Source organism: Eurosta solidaginis, chromosome 5, assembly GCF_040869045.1.
Source record: "Eurosta solidaginis isolate ZX-2024a chromosome 5, ASM4086904v1, whole genome shotgun sequence".
NCBI lineage: Eukaryota > Metazoa > Arthropoda > Insecta > Diptera > Tephritidae > Eurosta > Eurosta solidaginis.
Genome location: NC_090323.1, coordinates 59,545,042 through 59,563,371, shown reverse-complemented (window position 1 = coordinate 59,563,371; position 18,330 = coordinate 59,545,042). Strand labels below are relative to the sequence as shown.

Below are 18,330 nucleotides of genomic sequence, written 5' to 3'. Positions count from 1 at the left end.
TTTTTAAACAGATAACTTTATAAGCAGGCTAACTTGAATAGCAGATATATTTTATTTTCTCCTTGCGGACGGGGCCGCGGGTAAAGGCTAGTACATACATATTTGAATATTTTGATAAAAACATTTTTGTTGATCTTTCTCTTGCTTTTCACCACAGGCACTTTTCCCATTGATACCACAAAAACGCGCCTCCAAATACAAGGTCAAAAAATTGATCAAACATTTTCGCAATTACGATATCGTGGCATGACGGATGCTTTTATTAAAATCTCTCAAGAGGAAGGATTACGTGCATTATACTCGGGGTGAGTATACTTATAAATGTATATCCAACTTTAAGGCCCGGTTTTTCAGGAGATGGTTAAGCTAAGCTTAAACTAAGTTTGCTTAAACTCTAGTCAAATTTAAACTCCAGTTAAACTACTGAGCAGTTTTTCAGTCACAATTTAAGGCCGCCTTTGGGGTATGCTTTTTTGTGCGGCAACATTGGTTTTTTTATTATCTAGATAATTTGTAGATACGGCAACAGCTGGATTTTGTATACCCAACAAACATGGAAAAAAATTCTCCAGCAGAATTTATATATATAGTTCCAGAAGTGATATCCAACATCATTATATAATTATGCTTAAACCATATAGTTCTCGAGTTGATATCCAATTTCATTCTCCAATCACTATCCAACCTTTGATAAGTTTTATAAAATTAAAAGTGTTCGAATTGATTCCCAACGTCATTAATATATTCCAATTAATAAATGTACAGTTCTGAAGTGAACATTCTCCAGTGGATATCCTGCGATGCATTGTGCATATGGAGTTGAAAAAAATCTCCAAGGTGGTACCACCAAAACCAACAGCTGTTCATTGTGAGAAATATTCACCTGTTTTATATAGGCAGCCGCCGTGGTGTGATGTAGCGTGCTCCGCCTACCACACCGAAGATCCTGGGTTCACGCCCCGGGCAAAGCAATATCAAAATTTTATAAACAAGGTTTTTCAATTAGTAGAAAGTTTTTCTAAGCGGGGTTGCCCCTCGGCAGTGTTTGGCAAGCACTCCGTTTATATTTCTGCCATGAAAAGCTCTCAGTGAAAACCCATCTGCCTTGCAGATGTCGTTCGGAGTCGGCATAAAACAAGTAGGTCCGGTCCCGCCAATTTGTAGGAAAAATTAAAATGGGCAAGACGAAAATTGGAAGAGAAACTCGGCTTAAAATCTCTTCGGAGGTTAGCGCGTCACATTTACTTATGTTTTAAATTACATTTATTTGATTTTATTTTCGTGAAATTGCTGTAGTAATAAATCTTACATTTAAGTCCAGTCAAAGAACTACAAGTTGTTAATTAAATTGTTTCAACTTAAGTAGTAGTATTTTTTGCTTTATAAAAAATTCCCTCCTTTGCTGAGTACGCTATGATTCTCGAGTTGAGCCACTGTTTCGAAACAACTCTTGAGATTTTAGAAGTATGCCTAGTTATCAACATGAGCTCTAATGATACTCAAGCCCAAATGCTTGTTTGGTATATTCGACGCCATTTCTAACGCACGCAAATCACCGAAAAGTTAACTAGAGTTTAACTCTGCCAGATCGGCCGCTTAAGCTCAGCTTTAACTTCAGTTAAAGTAGACTGAAAAACGGAATAATAAGTTTAAGCGTAGTTTAACTGACAAACGGAGTTGAAATTGTACTGAAAAACGGGCCTAAGTGCATAAATAAAAGTCGAAACTATTGGTTGTCATGAAATTTTTTTTTATTATATTGTAACGAATTTACTTGCAAATCCTCTTATTTGCAATCCTCTGTTAAGTTCGAATCACTAAACTACTGAATAAATAACTCCAATATTGAATAATGGAAAATGACCTTTATTAAAGTACTTCACAATAACACTTATACTTTGCCAGCGAGTGGCTTAATAACCAAACTGATTGATAACTCAAATTAAACTCTACTATTGGCCGCCAGATCGCGTGCTTAATCAATAACTGATTGATTGCTCAACTCAAACTGAATTACTGCGCCTCTTCATCTGTTGCCTTTTATACCCTTTGGTTTCCTCGTTGGCATTTTTCCAGAATGTACTAGCATTGTCCATGAGCTCTCAAACTTCTCAGCTATAACTAAAATTGCACAATTTTATACATCTTTTAGGCGCTTCCAGAATCTACTAGTCCAGTAGCTCTCAAACTTCTCAGATATATGCATGTGTTTCCGCATTGATCGTCCCGATCAGACAAATCTCTCGATCTAAACGTTGCCAGCCTTTCCAAATGGACCACTTTCATTTTGTTTCGTGGTTTACCGATGGTTTGTATGCGGTACACTACATCGTTGATCCGTTTTACAACTTTGTATGGGCCTTCCCAATTACACTGCAATTTCGGGGACAAACCTTTTTTACGTTGTGGGTTGTATAACAGCACCAAATCTCCTTCCTGAAAACCTTCTGAATTAATTGCTTTATCATATCTGGCTTTCATCTTGTCACTCATAATCTTTGTTCGTTGCCTTATCAGATCATGTATTTCTCTTAGCTCTTCTTCCAAATCACTAGTGGATTTCCTGACATTTCTCTCCGCATTGGCATCTATCCCAAACTTCAAATCAGCTGGCAGTCTAAGGTCATTGCAAAAAATTACTTTTGCAGGGGTTTGGCCCGTTGTCTCATGCACTGCTGATCGGTAAGCCATCAAGAATAATGGTATGCGGGTATCCCATTCTTTATGGTACTTGTCTACTACTTTCCTTAAGTGCTCCTCCAATGTTCTATTGAATCGTTCTACCATACCATCGGATTGAGGATGCAATGCAGTTGTCCGTGTTTTTCGAATTCCCAATGACTTACACATTTTCTGGAACACAGCTGATTCGAAATTCCTGCCTTGGTCAGAATGTAACTCCATTGGTACACCATACCTTGCAACCCATTCGTTTTTAACCACTTCTGCTACTGTTTCTGCTTCTTGGTTTGGGATTGAGTATACCTCTGGCCATTTACTGAAATAATCCATAACCACCAGTACGTATTTGTTTCCGCGGTTGCTAGTAGGAAATGGACCTGCGACATCCATGGCGATCCTTTCAAATGGCGCACCTGAGTTATATTGCTTCATCTGGCCATGACTTCGTGTTCTGGGCCCTTTCGCTCTGCTACAAACCTCGCAGTTCGCAATCCACTCAGTGACCGACTGACGGCAACCAAACCAATAGAATATCTGTTTAATCTTCTCGAGCGTCTTCGTGATTCTAAGATGACCTCCGCTTGGACCATTATGCAGCTCGCTGAGCACGTCAGGAATCCTCTTTCTGGGAACAACTATCAGTTTATTCTTGTTTTTACCATCCTCACTCTCCCATACTCGATGAAGGCAACCGGATATCAATTCTAAACTGTTCCACTGTGCCCAATATGACTTCGCAATGGGGCTCTCTGCTGACATCTCTTCTCTGTTTGGTCTTTCATTTCGTTCGAGCCCTTGCATAACACGTGACAGATCTGCATCTTCTAGCTGGCACTTTCTTAGCTGTTCCTTGTCCCATTCATCTGTACATGTTATATTCATTAGCCGGACATCTATAATGTCTTCTTTAGCCTCGGCTTTTGAACAGTGCTTGCATTCCAAACTACATGGTCTTCGTGACATTGCATCAGCATTTCCATGGGTACTACCTTTTCGATGCTCAATGGAAAAGTCGTAGCTTTGTAGTCGCTCGATCCACCGTGCCAATTGTCCTTCCGGATTACGGAACTGCAGAAGCCATTTCAACGCTGCGTGATCTGTCCTGACACGGAATCGCTGGCCGTAGAGGTATTTGTGAAAATGTTTAATGCACTCTACCAATGCCAACAGCTCTCTCCGCGCAACACAGTAGTTCTTCTCTGGTTTTCCAATCGAACGGCTGTAATATGCAACTACCTTCTCCTGTCCATCGACCAGTTGTGATAAAACGCCTCCTATAGCATATCCACTCGCATCTGTATCTAGAATAAATGTTGCTCCTGGAATCGGATATGCTAACATTGGGGCAGTGCACAAACGCTCCTTCAATGTTTGGAAAGCCACTTCTTGCTCCTTCTTCCATTCAAAAGCTTTGTTTTTTCTTGTAAGCTCATGGAGGCTATGGGATACGCTGGAAAAATTTGGTACAAATCGGCGGTAATATGTGCACAGCCCAAGAAAACTTCTCAATTCATGTAGGTTCTGTGGTCTTGGCCAATCATTTACAGCCTCTATTTTTTCGTTCGCAGTGCAGATGCCCTCTGTCGTTACCTTGTGACCCAAATAATTGACTTCCTTTTTAAACAGCGCACACTTTTTGGGACTTAACTTCAGACCAGCGCCAGCTATTCTCTGGAAAACTTCCTCCAAGTTCTTAAGATGTTCATCAAAGTTCTTGCCCAATACGATGATGTCGTCCAGGTACACCAAGCATGTTTTCCAATGTAGTCCTTTCAGTACCTGATCCATGAGTCTCTCAAAAGTAGCTGGTGCATTACAAAGTCCAAAAGGCATGACTGTAAATTGCCAAAGACCATCACCGACACTGAAGGCTGTTTTCTCTTTATCTTCCTCCTTCACCTCCACTTGCCAGTAGCCGCTTTTCAAGTCCAGCGTGGAAAACCATTTCGTACGAGATAGCGAGTCCAGAGTGTCGTCAATTCTTGGCATGGGTAGCTATCCTTTTTCGTTACGTCATTCAACTTCCGGTAGTCCACGCAAAACCTCATTTTTCCATCCTTCTTTTTTTACAAGTACTACCGGGGAGCTCCATGGACTAGCTGATAGTTCGATGACGCCGCTGTCGCTCATTTCTTGAATGATTTGACTCACAACTTCCCGCTTCGCCAGTGGAACACTACGTGGAGCTTGACGGATCGGCCTCGCATCTCCAGTGTCAATTTGGTGTTTCACAACGTTGGTGCGGCCTGGTTTAGAATCATCCTGGTCAAATATGTTCGCGTACTTTAGGAGCAGTTGTTTTGCCTTACTCTGATAGGCTTCCTCTAGCCCATGCGTCCATGCCGTGATATCATTTGAAAGATCAGTATTACTAGATGAAACGTATTCCTGGAGCTGTTCACAGTTAATAACTACTTCGGCCTCTTGGCATTTTCCCAAAATAGCTCCTTTGGTCAAATTGAATGGTGACTTGAACTCATTGAGTACTCTTACCGGAATACGTCCATCTTGTTTTGTCATAGCCAGGGTTTTTCCTACAAGTATGTTCAGTGCTGATTTATTTGCTGCTTCGACAACCCACAATTTGTTTGTCCCACAATCTCCATCTACCTTTGCCCAGATGACTGCTTCTGATTTTGGTGGTATTTGCTGACTCTCTTCCACCAGCGCTCGTTTACTGCTGTAGCCTCTCTCGTAGCCGAAATTAAGTGGCACATCCATGTTCTTATATCGCATTGTCTTGCTTTGCATATCGATCTTGATGCCTTGGTTGATTAAGAAGTCCACTCCAATTATGATTTCATCAACAATACCTGCCACTATAAAATTGTGAAGTACCGTGACGTTCCCAATTGCTACTTCACATTCTACTTCTCCAATTACCTGGGTGTCCTCTCCCGTGGCTGTACGTAATCTTGCTCCAAGCAATGGTCTTATCTTCTTGTTGACTAAATCTGATCGAATGATGGAATGGGATGCACCCGTATCTACAGTTAGTAAACGTTCCTTTCCATCCACATGTCCTCCTACAGTAAGATTGCTTGACCTTCTTCCAATTTGCGAGATAGAGATTATGGGGCATTCAATTGAGGGAGCCAGCTGTCGCCCCTTGCGGCTGACTCGCTTTAGTTTAACGATTGAGTGGATTTGGAGATTTGCTCGTCTCCTTCAGCTCTGCGTTTACGGCCACCCACATTGTTGGAACTAGTGGAATTGCTACTGCAATGACGTGCAATGTGACCTGGGTTACCGCACTTGAAACATTTCATAACTCCGGCATTTTTCTGTTGTGATCCCTTCAGAGCTTCCAAAATTGTATCTACCCACTCCGGCCTTTCTACTTCCACACGATGAGCTTTGTATGCTGGTTTATTCAATAATGACGCCGTTTCCTGAGTCAATGCATGGGATACCGTTTCAGAAAATGTTTGCTTTGGGTTCGCGTATGTGGCTCGCTTCGTTTCGACGTCCCGTATGTCATTTATAAAGCTCTGAATCTTCACTCTTTCCGTGTATTCCACGGGTGCATCCGCATTTGCAAGATGAGCCAATCTTTCAATGTCCGAAGCAAACTCCTGCAAAGTCTCGTTAGCTTTTTGGTAGCGATTTTGCAATTCTATTTGAAATATCTGTTTCCTGTGTTCGCTTCCGTATCGCCGTTCTACAGCAGCCATCAATGCGTCATAACCGTTCCGTTCGTACTCTGGAATAGTCTGTAAGATTTCGGCAGCTGGTCCTTTCAATGCTACGAAGAGTGCGGCAACTTTATCTTCCACATTCCAGTTGTTCACTGCTGCGGCCTTCTCAAACTGTAGCTTAAAGACCTGGAAAGGAATAGAACCGTCAAAGGATGGTGTTTTTACCTTTGGATTACTCGCTGAAACTGCTGGACGATTTAATTGTAACTGCTGAATCCGATCTTTCAAAGCATCCATCTCAGCTTCCATTTTATCTTGTCGTTCACTAAAACCCTCCAACTGCGATGATATGATCCTCTTGCGCTTTCAACTGCTGAGCCAACTGAGATATCATATATGTCTTCTGTTCTTCCAGTTGCGATGCCATATATGTCTTCTGTTCTTCCACATTGTCTGCGGTGTTTCATTTTTCTCTTCAATTTTTGTTGTTGTCTCGTCCTCATCAAGATAAAAAACATACTCGTCCACATCAATTCCTTTTGCTTCCATTGCCTCTCGTAGCCGTGCCTGAAGTTCGAGTTTAACGCCGCTTGTATTCAATCCACGGGCTTCCAACTCCTTCTTTAGTTGCTGGATCTTCAATTCACTGAACTTTGCCATGTCCTTGTTGTCCTCTGGAATTTATTCAACAATTCCTCTTCTGACACCAATTGTAACGAATTTACTTGCAAATCCTCTTATTTGCAATCCTCTGCTAAGTTCGAATCACTAAACTGTTGAATAAATAACTCCAATATTGAATAATGAAAAAATGGCCTTTATTAAAGTACTTCACAATAACACTTATACTTTGCTACTCGCTGGCTTAATAACCAAACTGATTGATAACTCAAATTAAACTCTACTATTGGCCGCCAGATCGCGTGCTTAATCAATAACTGATTGATTGCTCAACTCAAACTGAATTACTGCGCCTCTTCATCTGTTGCCTTTTATACCCTTTGGTTTCCTCGTTGGCATTTTTCCAGAATGTACTAGCATTGTCCATGAGCTCTCAAACTTCTCAGCTATAACTAAAATTGCACAATTTTATACATCTTTTAGGCGCTTCCAGAATCTACTAGTCCAGTAGCTCTCAAACTTCTCAGATATATGCATGTGTTTGCGCATTGACTCTCCGCTGCTTGTATTCGTACATGGTACATATGTGTAGACGCAATTATTTCTTCGTTTATGTAGATACATAAAGATTGAATTATTGATGTGAATGTTTGTAGTTTACAGTCTCTCGCGCGCACATAGGCGTATAAGTAAATGCATCTGTGTGTGACATCTCTCTGGGCTGCCTTATATATGTGTATACTTGATTTGATTATTAACGTAAATACTGCTTGGCATGGCCTTAGCATCGCCTTAGTGATGGGATAACTTAGTGATGGTAATATCCGTGACAATATGTATTTGTTTTATCCTGGAGTTCAATTCACTATCTGTGAGTTTTAAAGTGTATACAAGAATTGTGTAAACACTGATTCTGTAAAGTAAAACTGTGAACAAGTCAGTGTACACTGTGGTGACATTCAAAACTCATACGCAACCTCACGAAGCTTTTACCAGTGAGTTTTCTTGTTCACAGATTTCCTTTACAGAATCAGAACTTTAAAATTTAGACGTAAATTGGAAGATAAGCTAAAATCTCTTTGGGGTTATCGCGTGTTGATTTTATTTTTATTTTTTTTTAAGTACATTTGCTCTTTTCTGAATTTCATTTAACATTTCCATTTTTTGTTCCAGCTCCAGTTAACTAGTTAATAAGTAATGCGTCTTTTTTCGGTCATTACCATACAAAAGTAGGCGCACTTAGATTCAATTCAATTCAATTTTATTTCTAAAATATTAGTACAGTAAGATTTACATCTCTTTTTGCACAACAGAAAAATAACACTCAGATCCAGAAATAAGTTAAAAATAGTTTACGATAAGAAAACGATAAATTAAATTAAATCAATCAATAAGTATGTATATTAAAACACGTAACAAAAAATAAGTACACAGTACATTATGTAAATGGTTCAATTTGTGAAAAAGTATTTATATAGGAAATCCTTGAAGTTACTTCCGTTCAATTTGCTTTTTATGCCAGCAGGTATTGAATTTCAAATTCTAACAGCATTGATGAAAAACATTCTAGTAGAGTTCTTAAGGTTAAAATATGGCAACATGAGGTTAAGACAGCGTTCCGATTGTGGAAAGATAAGTTTTTCATAAAGATAATTTGGAATCTTCGTATACATTAAACGAAATAGAATTATACAGTTTCTGGCTTTTAAATAGGCAGCGATGTCACATCCCAGTAGCGATGTTCTCCATGCAGATATGTGGTCAAACCTACGTATTCCATATACATAACGCGTAATTTCATTAAATGCAATATCAACTTTATGCGCCGACTGAGAGTCAAGCTTGCTATATACTAGTTCAGAGTAGGTTAGGGTAGGCAAAATAATTTGACGGGAAAGCCTCTTTCGAATATGAATTGGAGTAAACGGTGCTGACTGCCTCAGGTTTCGTAGAGTACTATACACTTTGCCTACAGCTGAACTTATGTGGTTTACACAACTTAAATATGTGTTAATAATGAAGCCCAAGTTGGTGATTTTTTCAACTATTTCAAGAGAGTTGTTGTTTAAATTAATATTAGGAATACTAGTAAGATTTATTTTATTTTTGAAAACTGGTAAGACATGCGACTTGTTTGAGTTAAGTTGAAGGCCATTTCGTGTAGGCCATCGTGAGATAGCTAGTAACTCCTCATTCAGTTTTACCGTTATTGCATTAATATTATCAAAACGACCAGATAGGTACAGCTGAACGTCATCAACATATGCATGCATACTTACATGCCGACAGGCTAAAAATATATCGTTTATAAATACACTAAAATGCAGTGGACCTTTGAGGAACGCCACAAGTTATGGTTTTGATTGTTGATGACACTTCGCCAATCTTGACTCTTTGACACCTATCCGTTAAGTAACTCCTCATTAGACAAATAGCAGCCTTACCAAATCCATAATAATACGTAAGCTTAGAGCAAAGTAATAAATGATCAACAGAGTCGAACGCTTTAGAGAAGTCAAGTAAACATAGGAGGGATATTTCACCTTTGCCATAAGCAATACGCAAGTCGTCCATAATTTTAACCATAACTGTTGAACAACCATGACCCGCCCTAAGCCCAGACTGATAAGGGGAAAGTAGACTTTTTGCTGTAATGTGAGACGTAATTTGTTCAGCCATTATTTACTCAAAAACTTTCGACGAGACGGGAAGAACACTGATTGGACGAAAGTCACCCGGAGAACAGGCGTGCTTATATTTTGCAATGGGACGTACGTAGGCAATTTTCCACGAATAAGGGAAGCAAGATGTCGTAATACAATGATTAATAATGTGCGTCAGCGTGCTGACGATATAGGGCAAAAATCTAATAGGTAAGCCATCTTCGCCAACAGCGTTAGATTTTATATTATTGAGGCATTTAGCGACATGGAGCTCCGATACAGTTGAAAATTCGAAAGGTACGTCAGAGTATTTGCTAGAAGGTGTGGAACTATTATTCGAAGCACTAGATAGAAACACCTCATTCAAACTATCATCTATAGAGATCCACATCATAAGTCTGGAATTTAAGATATGCTTACAATCTTTCAACACTTTCTGATTTATATGCAAATATATTTTTGGGGCTCTTGTCAGAAGTTAGCTTAATGAAGCAAGTGACCCTATGTGAAAAGGCAAACCTAATTATTTTATTAAATAAACTTGTGATTCTATTAAGTTTTTTGTGTGAAATTGGTATTAGGTTGTACTGCTCGGTCGTTAACGACCCCACATAGGCTAAATGTGTCCATAGTGTTACCAGACTTTGCTTGACCACCAACCGCAAATACCTCAATTCTATACCAGTAATTATGTTATAAAATAAATTGATCGTCTTGACAGTTTTTTAGGACCTAGCTTAATTGCTGCCTGGAGATGTTGCAAGTGCCACAAGTAGCTTCTCAGCAAAAATTCATTTACTTTTGCATTCCGTTCTCAGTAGGCATACAAACTGGGTTCCACCAATTTGTAGAAAGACAAAATTTTAATTAGTAGGAAAAGATGCTCGAACCGTATCCCATTGGTGTTAAATCGCTCCAAATATTACACAGGCTGACGAAATTTGTAAAAAGGTGCATACGCAGAAATGAGTCAATGCTTTAATGCAATATGTGTAGAGGAAGATGGAAAATACCCATCGAAACGCGTAGGAGTAAAAGAAAAACTTGTGTTTTGTCTTTAAATCATCGGCCGGAAAGCTCCAATAACCACAACGATATTATTTATTTTAACTTAAATGTACTGTTTAATAAGTTTTAAATAATTTTATTTCGAACATGCAAGGTTTGCTGAACCAATTAATATGTGACATACGCGTCTAAAATTAGACTTAAATTTGTGAAAAGATTTTGTATGCAGAAGAGGATAAAAATTCTGTAATCCTTTATACATAGCCGATCAAAAGAAAAACAATTGTTAAAAAACCAAGAGTACATGAAAATTTCAAAAAGTAATTGACAGTAAACAAAAATCCAACATTATCAGTGATTTGCAACAGATGGCGCAACGCTGCTAAAATATTGTGACGAATATTAGCATCACTAAGCTGCTACTACATAAATGCACAACAACAATAAAGCAGTCACTCTTATGTAGAAGGCGACGAAGAGATATCTCACACACACAAATATGTAGCCATCATTCGAAGTAGTTACTCACACATATACACGCATATGGCTGGTAACTAACCACGCATGACACACAACTGTTCACGAAATTACCAGACCTTGGGAGAAATAGGTGAACGAGGAAACCGAGAGTATAAAAGCAGCGCTAACTGATCAATAACTAATCAGGTTTGATTTAAACACGCTATTGGTTGTGAAGTACTACTCCCAAAGTAATCTAAATAAAGACCAGTTTGCAATACTGAATATTGGAGTGATTTATTCGACAGTTTAGCGGTTCGAACGTTAGCAGAAGGTGCATAAAAATCGGAATTTCCTAAATTCGTTACAATATAGTTGGTAAAGAGGAATAGAAGTAGCGAATTATCAACCAAACAAACCAACGCTGTGCAGCTAAATGGTAAGCGCAGTGTGCTGAAATGTACTGATGATGAAAGCTGAGCAACCTTAGAAATTGATCTATGTATCTGCGCAGCTATGGCAGTTGTCTAAAAAAATTTCTATCTTCTATTCCAAATTAAAAAAAAAAAACAATTTTTCAATTATAGAAAAATTAAAAAAGAAAAAACAATAATTATCATGCACAAATTATTTAACTTAACCTGGAATAAAAAATAAATGTTCAAAAAATTAATAAATTCACCAAATGAAATATTTATGTAGATTATGGATATGGCGAAAACCAAAAACAAATTGGTTGGTATGGTATGGTTATGGATAGGGCGTTATGGTATGGCACCATTGACCAGTTACTTTGATTTCCATAAGGTTGGTTAAATCAGCTGTTTTATAGAAATATCGCAAGTTTGTCATAAGCTTATACCGGCAATGTAATTATAATATTGAATCACTTGAGTGGGGTCATGTGTTAAATCAGGCTATAACAACTTGAACAATTTTGTAGTAATACTGTGTAATCAACTGCACGCTTTTCACATCACGATTTACCTCTTTGAAATACAAGTGAAGTAAATATAAGTATGTTGCTGAGGTAATATAAACACTATATAATAGCGTGGGCATAGTACCTGATATAGATTTTTCGATATATAGAATCTGAGATCAAAAAATACGAGACCGAAGTTTTCTTATTCTACTGGAAAAATAAAATACTGTGACGAATATTAGCAACACTAAGGGATACTATCATCTCTAAGCCGATACTAAGGAGTCAACTGTATGTACATAAACAAATCAATCATTATGTCTACATATATGTACATACAAGCAGCGGCGAGATACGCACAAACACATGCATATATCTGAGATACTCACAAAAGTATGCAATCATCATTACTCACATATAGACGCGCATATGGCTGTACGAGAGGCTATAACCTACAGATACAAACGCGGCGCGTATAGCTGGTAACCAAGTAGAAAATTCTAGCGGAAGAAACGCCTAGAAGTATGCGAACGAGACAGCAGAGAGTAGAAAAGGAGCGAAAGCTGAGTAGGCAGGGATCAGTTTGTTTTAAACACGCTATCAGTTGCGAAGTGAAGCTTAATTGTGAAGTATTTTCAAAGCAGTCTAATAAAGACCATTTTGTAATACAGAATATTGGAGTATTTTATTCAACAGTTTAGCGATACGAACATTGGCAGAAGGTTGCAAATAAGAGGAATTGCCCTAAATTCGTTACAATACTTTTCATTTAAGATATATGTAAATGACATTTATGAGTGACAGATTTAGAATAAACCATGTGTAAAGTATATTATTTCTCGCAGTGTATTTTTTTTTTTTTTGTTCTAATGGCAACCATATACATATGTACACTTAGTTCTTGCGAAACAACGAAAGGAGAAAAAGAAGGCAATGCTTCGTTAAGCCTTAATAACTGTTGGCCTTTGAATAAAAGGGGAAACTCTCCAATTGCTTATTTTCAATGCCCACGTATGTAATGTGTATGTATGCATGAAGATGTAAAGAAAGAAAAAGAGTCTTTCGTTGTGTCGCCAAGTGGTTTGAATTTTTAATTTTTGATTGCTTTTGACACGGCACAGTTGTGCAAATTGAGACGCGCTTAAAAAAAATCCAACATTATTCTGATACAATACCATCGTAATAATAAATAGTTTTAGAAAAAAAATCATTTTCGCTTCGCTTCTTTTTATTTTATAAACTGTGAAATTACATCAGGTGTGGGGTCTGAACATGACCCGTTTAACAAAATTGGAGGTTCAAAACGCCCTGCAAAAGGTGGGCATTGAGTATCCAGCTACTGCTACCGTGTCACAACTACGTGCCTTGTTGGAAGAAGACGATTCGGACTCCGGTGTTGCTGCTGCTGCTGCTGTCGGTGGCGAATATCATGATGGTGACGGTAATGTAGGAGAAACCGATGATGCAGAAAACTTGGATGAACAAATAGCAGTGCTAGAGAAACGCAAGAAAATGCTATTGCTACAAAAAGAATTGCAAGCGTCGGAATTAGACGCTACTAGTGCACGTCAGCGTATCACCGTTATGGATATCGATGGGATGGTGCCAAAATTTTCTGGGGATAACGCATATCCGGTGGAAAAGTGGATCAACGATTTTGAAAATGCAGTAAAAGTTGGACACAAAGATGATCATTTTAAATATATGTGCATGCATCGCTTGTTGTCGGGTACAGCGGCCATTTTTCTGCGCACATCGATTGCATCGAATTATTGCGAGTTAAAAGCTGCACTTGTAAAGCAATTTCATCGAAATGTCTCGACTAATGACGTATATCAGGAGCTGTACCCACGCCGGCGCTCACCTAATGAAAGCATTATTGCTTATATGCTATCGATAAAGGAGATCGCAGCGCAGGCAAATTTAAACGAAGATGAAATAATCAATGCAGTGATTGAGGGTCTGCGTGACAACACCGCTTATACCTCAATATTGTACACAGCAAAAAACTTAGATGAGCTTCAGCAACTTCTGCTTAAATACGACAAAAAGAAAACAAATGACAACACAACAAAAAAATTGCAGATTTCAGAAGGTGGCAGTAAGACAGTATCGTCCAAAAGATGCTTCAATTGCTCGCAATATGGGTACACCTCTCACTTCAGTGCAAAGAACCAAAGCGTGTTAAAGGCTTCTGCTTCCGCTGCGGCGGCAAAGATCACATGCTTAATCAGTGCAAGCAGCCACCAATGAAAACCGTGATCGCTGTATATGAGGAACCAACCCATGAGGATAACATGTCTAATGTTGAACCATATCAAACTGTAAGTATTGCTTTTTGTAATCGGAACGTGAACAATAAAAAGTTTATGAAGTGTATTTCTTTGATTGACAGTGGTAGTCCTGCCAGCCTTATAAGCAAGATGCTTTTGCCCTTTGATACAAGTGCCGATGAATTAATCATATCAAATTTTTACAGCCTAGGTGGCAATAAACTAAAAGCTTTTGAAAAAATTGACTGTGAGATTTTGCTCAATGGAAAGTCTAAAATAATTACATTATTTATTGTTTCGGATAGCATTTTGTTTCAGCCATTACTTCTCGGAAGAGATTTTTTCAAATTATTTAATATTAAACTTTATATGTTAAATTGTAACGAGCTCAAGTTGGAAATAAATGAGTCAAATTCAAGTGTGTCTTCAATTGATAATATTGTTCATGTTCCAGATAATTTGCAACATTGTTATATTGATTGTCCTGTTGATCATTCCTTAACTCCAGTTGTTGATGTCAATATCTATGGAGGTATTCCCGCAGATAGCTTGTTTAGAGATTCTTTTTTAGGGGATGCTCATGCCAGTATTGTTGAAGAATTGCCTTAAGCGAAGAATGGAACGAAGATTGTTTTTCCTTTATTGAAGGGAATATTACATGCGCGATTGATGTTGAAGCCTTTTGCAGTAGCAGTGCTAGTGATTATAATATTGATTCCGCTTTGCATAATGACACACGCTTAGAAATTAATCGTATTATTCATAATTGTTATCTAGAATATCCAAAGGAGTCAAGTACAAAACCCTATGAAATGTCAATTAAGTTGACCTCTGAACAACCAGTTTATTCACGTCCTCGAAGACTATCTTTTAAAGATAAATTTTAAGTTCAGAAGATTGTGCAAGAGCTTTTAGATAAAGGTATTATTCGTCATAGTGATTCCCCATATGCGTCACCAATAGTGTTAGTAAAAAAGAAAAGTGGCGAAACTCGTATGTGTATTGACTACAGGGATTTAAATAAAATAACTGTTAGAGATAATTATCCTCTTCCTCTCATCGAAGATTGTCTGGAGTATTTAGGAGAAAAAAATATTTTACATTATTGGACTTAAAAAGTGGGTTTCACCAAGTAAAAGTAACTGAGGAATCAATAAAATAAACAGCATTTGTTACACCAAGTGGCCAGTTTGAGTACGTAATGATGCCATCCGGTCTTAAAAACGCGCCTTCCGTCTTTCAAAGATTTATTTCCTTTATTTTGAAAGATTTCATTTCAAAGGGCCTCCTAATCGTTTATATGGATGACATATTGCTAGCCACAGTGGATTTAGATGAACACTTTGCTTTGTTGGAATCGGTATTGAAGCAGATAGCCAAGCATGGTCTTGAACTTAAACTGTCAAAATGTAAGTTTTGTCATAGCAGCATTCAGTACTTAGGTTATGACGTTAGTTATGAGGAACACAAACAAACTGTCGCGAAATTTCCACTACCAAAAACTTTAAAACAATTGCATTCATTTATTGGCCTATGTTCCTATTTTAGGAAATTTGTTCCACAGTTTTCAAAAATTGCTAAACCATTGTATGATTTGCTGAAGAAAAATTCAAAAGTTGAGCTTGACAAAGCCTGTTTGAATGCGATTGCTGAATTAAAAGCGAGGCTCGCCGATCCTCCAGTTTTGTCAATATATAATCCCAAAAGTGAGACCGAGTTGCATTGTGACGCAAGTGCTCAAGGTTATGGTGCTATTTTGTTACAGCGTCAATCAGATGGAAAGTTCCATCCAATTTTTTACTTCTCACAGCGAACTACTAGTACTGAGAGTAAATGTCACAGTTTCGAACTAGAAACGTTAGCAATCATTTATGCTTTGCGACGCTTTAGAGTCTACCTCGAGGGAATCCCTTTTAAGATTATCACTGATTGTAATTCACTTACGCTTACTTTAAGCAAAAAGACGCTTAACCCACGTATTGCGAGATGGGCTATTGAATTACAGAATTATGATTATTCTGTGCAACATAGAGGTGGCGCTAACATGGGCCACGTTGACGCTCTCAGTCGAAGCGAGGTAGTTTTTGCTGTAAACGAAGACGATTTAGAGTTTAAGCTGCAGGCAACCCAAAGTCGAGACCCTGATATAGTAAAAATACGGAAGAGATTGGAAAAGGAGCCATCGAAACTTTTTGATCTCCAAAACGGGCTAGTTTATAGAAAAGATATGAAAGGTCAGTTATACTTTTATGTTCCCCGAGAGATGGAAGATAATATTATTCGCTGTATACATGAGAAAATTGGCCACTTTGGGGTAGATAAAACTTTGAATCAAATAAAACTACACTATTGGTTTCCGGAAATGAGGTCCAAAATTGATAAATTTATAAAAAATTGTTTAAAATGCATTGTATATTCAGCACCTGCCCGAGTAAACGAAAGGAATATTCATAGTATTCCTAAGAAGCCAATACCATTCGATACTATTCATATAGACCATCTAGGACCCCTTCCCGCTTTAAAGTCAAAACGAAAATATTTGCTAGTGGTAATTGACGCTTTCACGAAGTTTGTAAACTGTACCCAGTCAACTCAACTAGTACTAAAGAAGTAGTCGAGTCTTTAAAAAAATATTTTCAGTACTATAGTCTACCATCCAGGATAATATCGGATAGGGGAACCTGTTTTACATCCCTTGAGTTTACTGATTTTCTATTGAAAAATAATATAGATCATGTTAAAGTTGCCACTAGGTCGCCACAAGCAAACGGTCAGGTTGAAAGAGTAAACAGAGTTTTAACTCCTATGCTTAGTAAACTAAGTGAGCCAATTCAACATGCCGATTGGGTTTCAAAGTTAAGTACGATTGAGTTTGCCATTAATAACACAGAACACAGCTCAACCGGTAAAACTCCCTCCAATTTACTTTTTGGGACCACCCAAAAGGGACCCAATGTTGATGAATTTGCTGAATTCTTATGCGAACAACAGGATATTAGGCAATGCGATCTAACTAGTTGTAGGCAGGAAGCGAATGAGGCTATACTGGCATCCCAGCGGCGCAACGAGAAATATTTTTTGAAAAATAACAGACCTGCTAGAGATTTCGAAGTTGGCGAATACGTCATGATAAAGAATGTTGATAGTACAGTTGGTGTTAACAAAAAACTTATACCGAAGTTCAAAGGTCCATATATTATAGCTAAAAAACTTCCAAATGATAGATATGTTATTAAAGACATTGAAAATTGTCAGGTCACGCAACTGCCATATAACGGCATTATTGAGTCACGATTTATACGACTATGGAGGAGGAATGATCAGCTTGTAGATGTTGCAATACATGAATAACAAAGAGCAATATATGCAGTTTATTAATTAATGATTAACTAAATTATTTACTTAAGAAATATACCAGATATTAGTTCTAAGAATATTATTAGTTAGTATAATCGAGGTCGATCATGTATCAGGTTATTTCTCGCAGTGTATTTTTTTTTGTTCTAATGGCAACCATATACATATGTACACTTAGTTCTTGCGAAACAACGAAAGGAGAAAAAGAAGGCAATGCTTCGTTAAACCTTAATAACTGTTGGCCTTTAAATAAAAGGGGAAACTCTCCAATTGCTTATTTTCAATGCCCACGTATGTAATGTGTATGTATGCATGAAGATGTAAAGAAAGAAAAAGAGTCTTTCGTTGTGTCGCCAAGTGGCTTGAATTTTTAATTGTTGATTGCTTTTGACACGGCACAGTTGTGCAAATTGAGACGCGCTTAAAAAAAATCCAACATTATTGTGATACAATACCATCGTTAGGTTAGGTTGGGTGGTAGCTTCCCTGATAGGGGAAGCTCACTTGGACAACATGACGGTCCGTTGTGATACCACATATAATAAACTAAACTAACGGTGACGTAGATATAACTACTTAGAGAATCGTTGGGTAGCAACGATAAAGTTCCGAATGATCCCGATCTCAACCTTGGACCGAAATACTTTCGCCTAGTTCTGGCAAAAGCCGGGCAGTCAAGCATAAATTGATTTGGTGATTCCACC

At 38.0% G+C, this 18,330-nt stretch overlaps 2 protein-coding genes across 2 annotated transcripts in view; both read left to right on the top strand.

Annotated features, from left to right (window-relative positions):
* The window catches only part of Bmcp (uncoupling protein Bmcp mitochondrial), a 106,920-nt gene that overhangs the window by 26,677 nt on the left and 61,913 nt on the right, over positions 1-18,330 (top strand). The window contains exon 2 of the mRNA XM_067791544.1: positions 158-305. Within this exon, the coding sequence (XP_067647645.1) occupies positions 158-305 (148 nt within the window). The remainder of the gene's footprint in view (positions 1-157; positions 306-18,330) is intronic.
* LOC137252731 (uncharacterized) lies at positions 13,269-14,604 on the top strand. The gene is made up of 2 exons (XM_067788800.1): positions 13,269-14,320; positions 14,392-14,604. Exon 1 carries the CDS (start codon positions 13,269-13,271, stop codon positions 14,247-14,249), a length of 981 nt encoding a protein of 326 aa, XP_067644901.1. The 3' UTR covers positions 14,250-14,320; positions 14,392-14,604.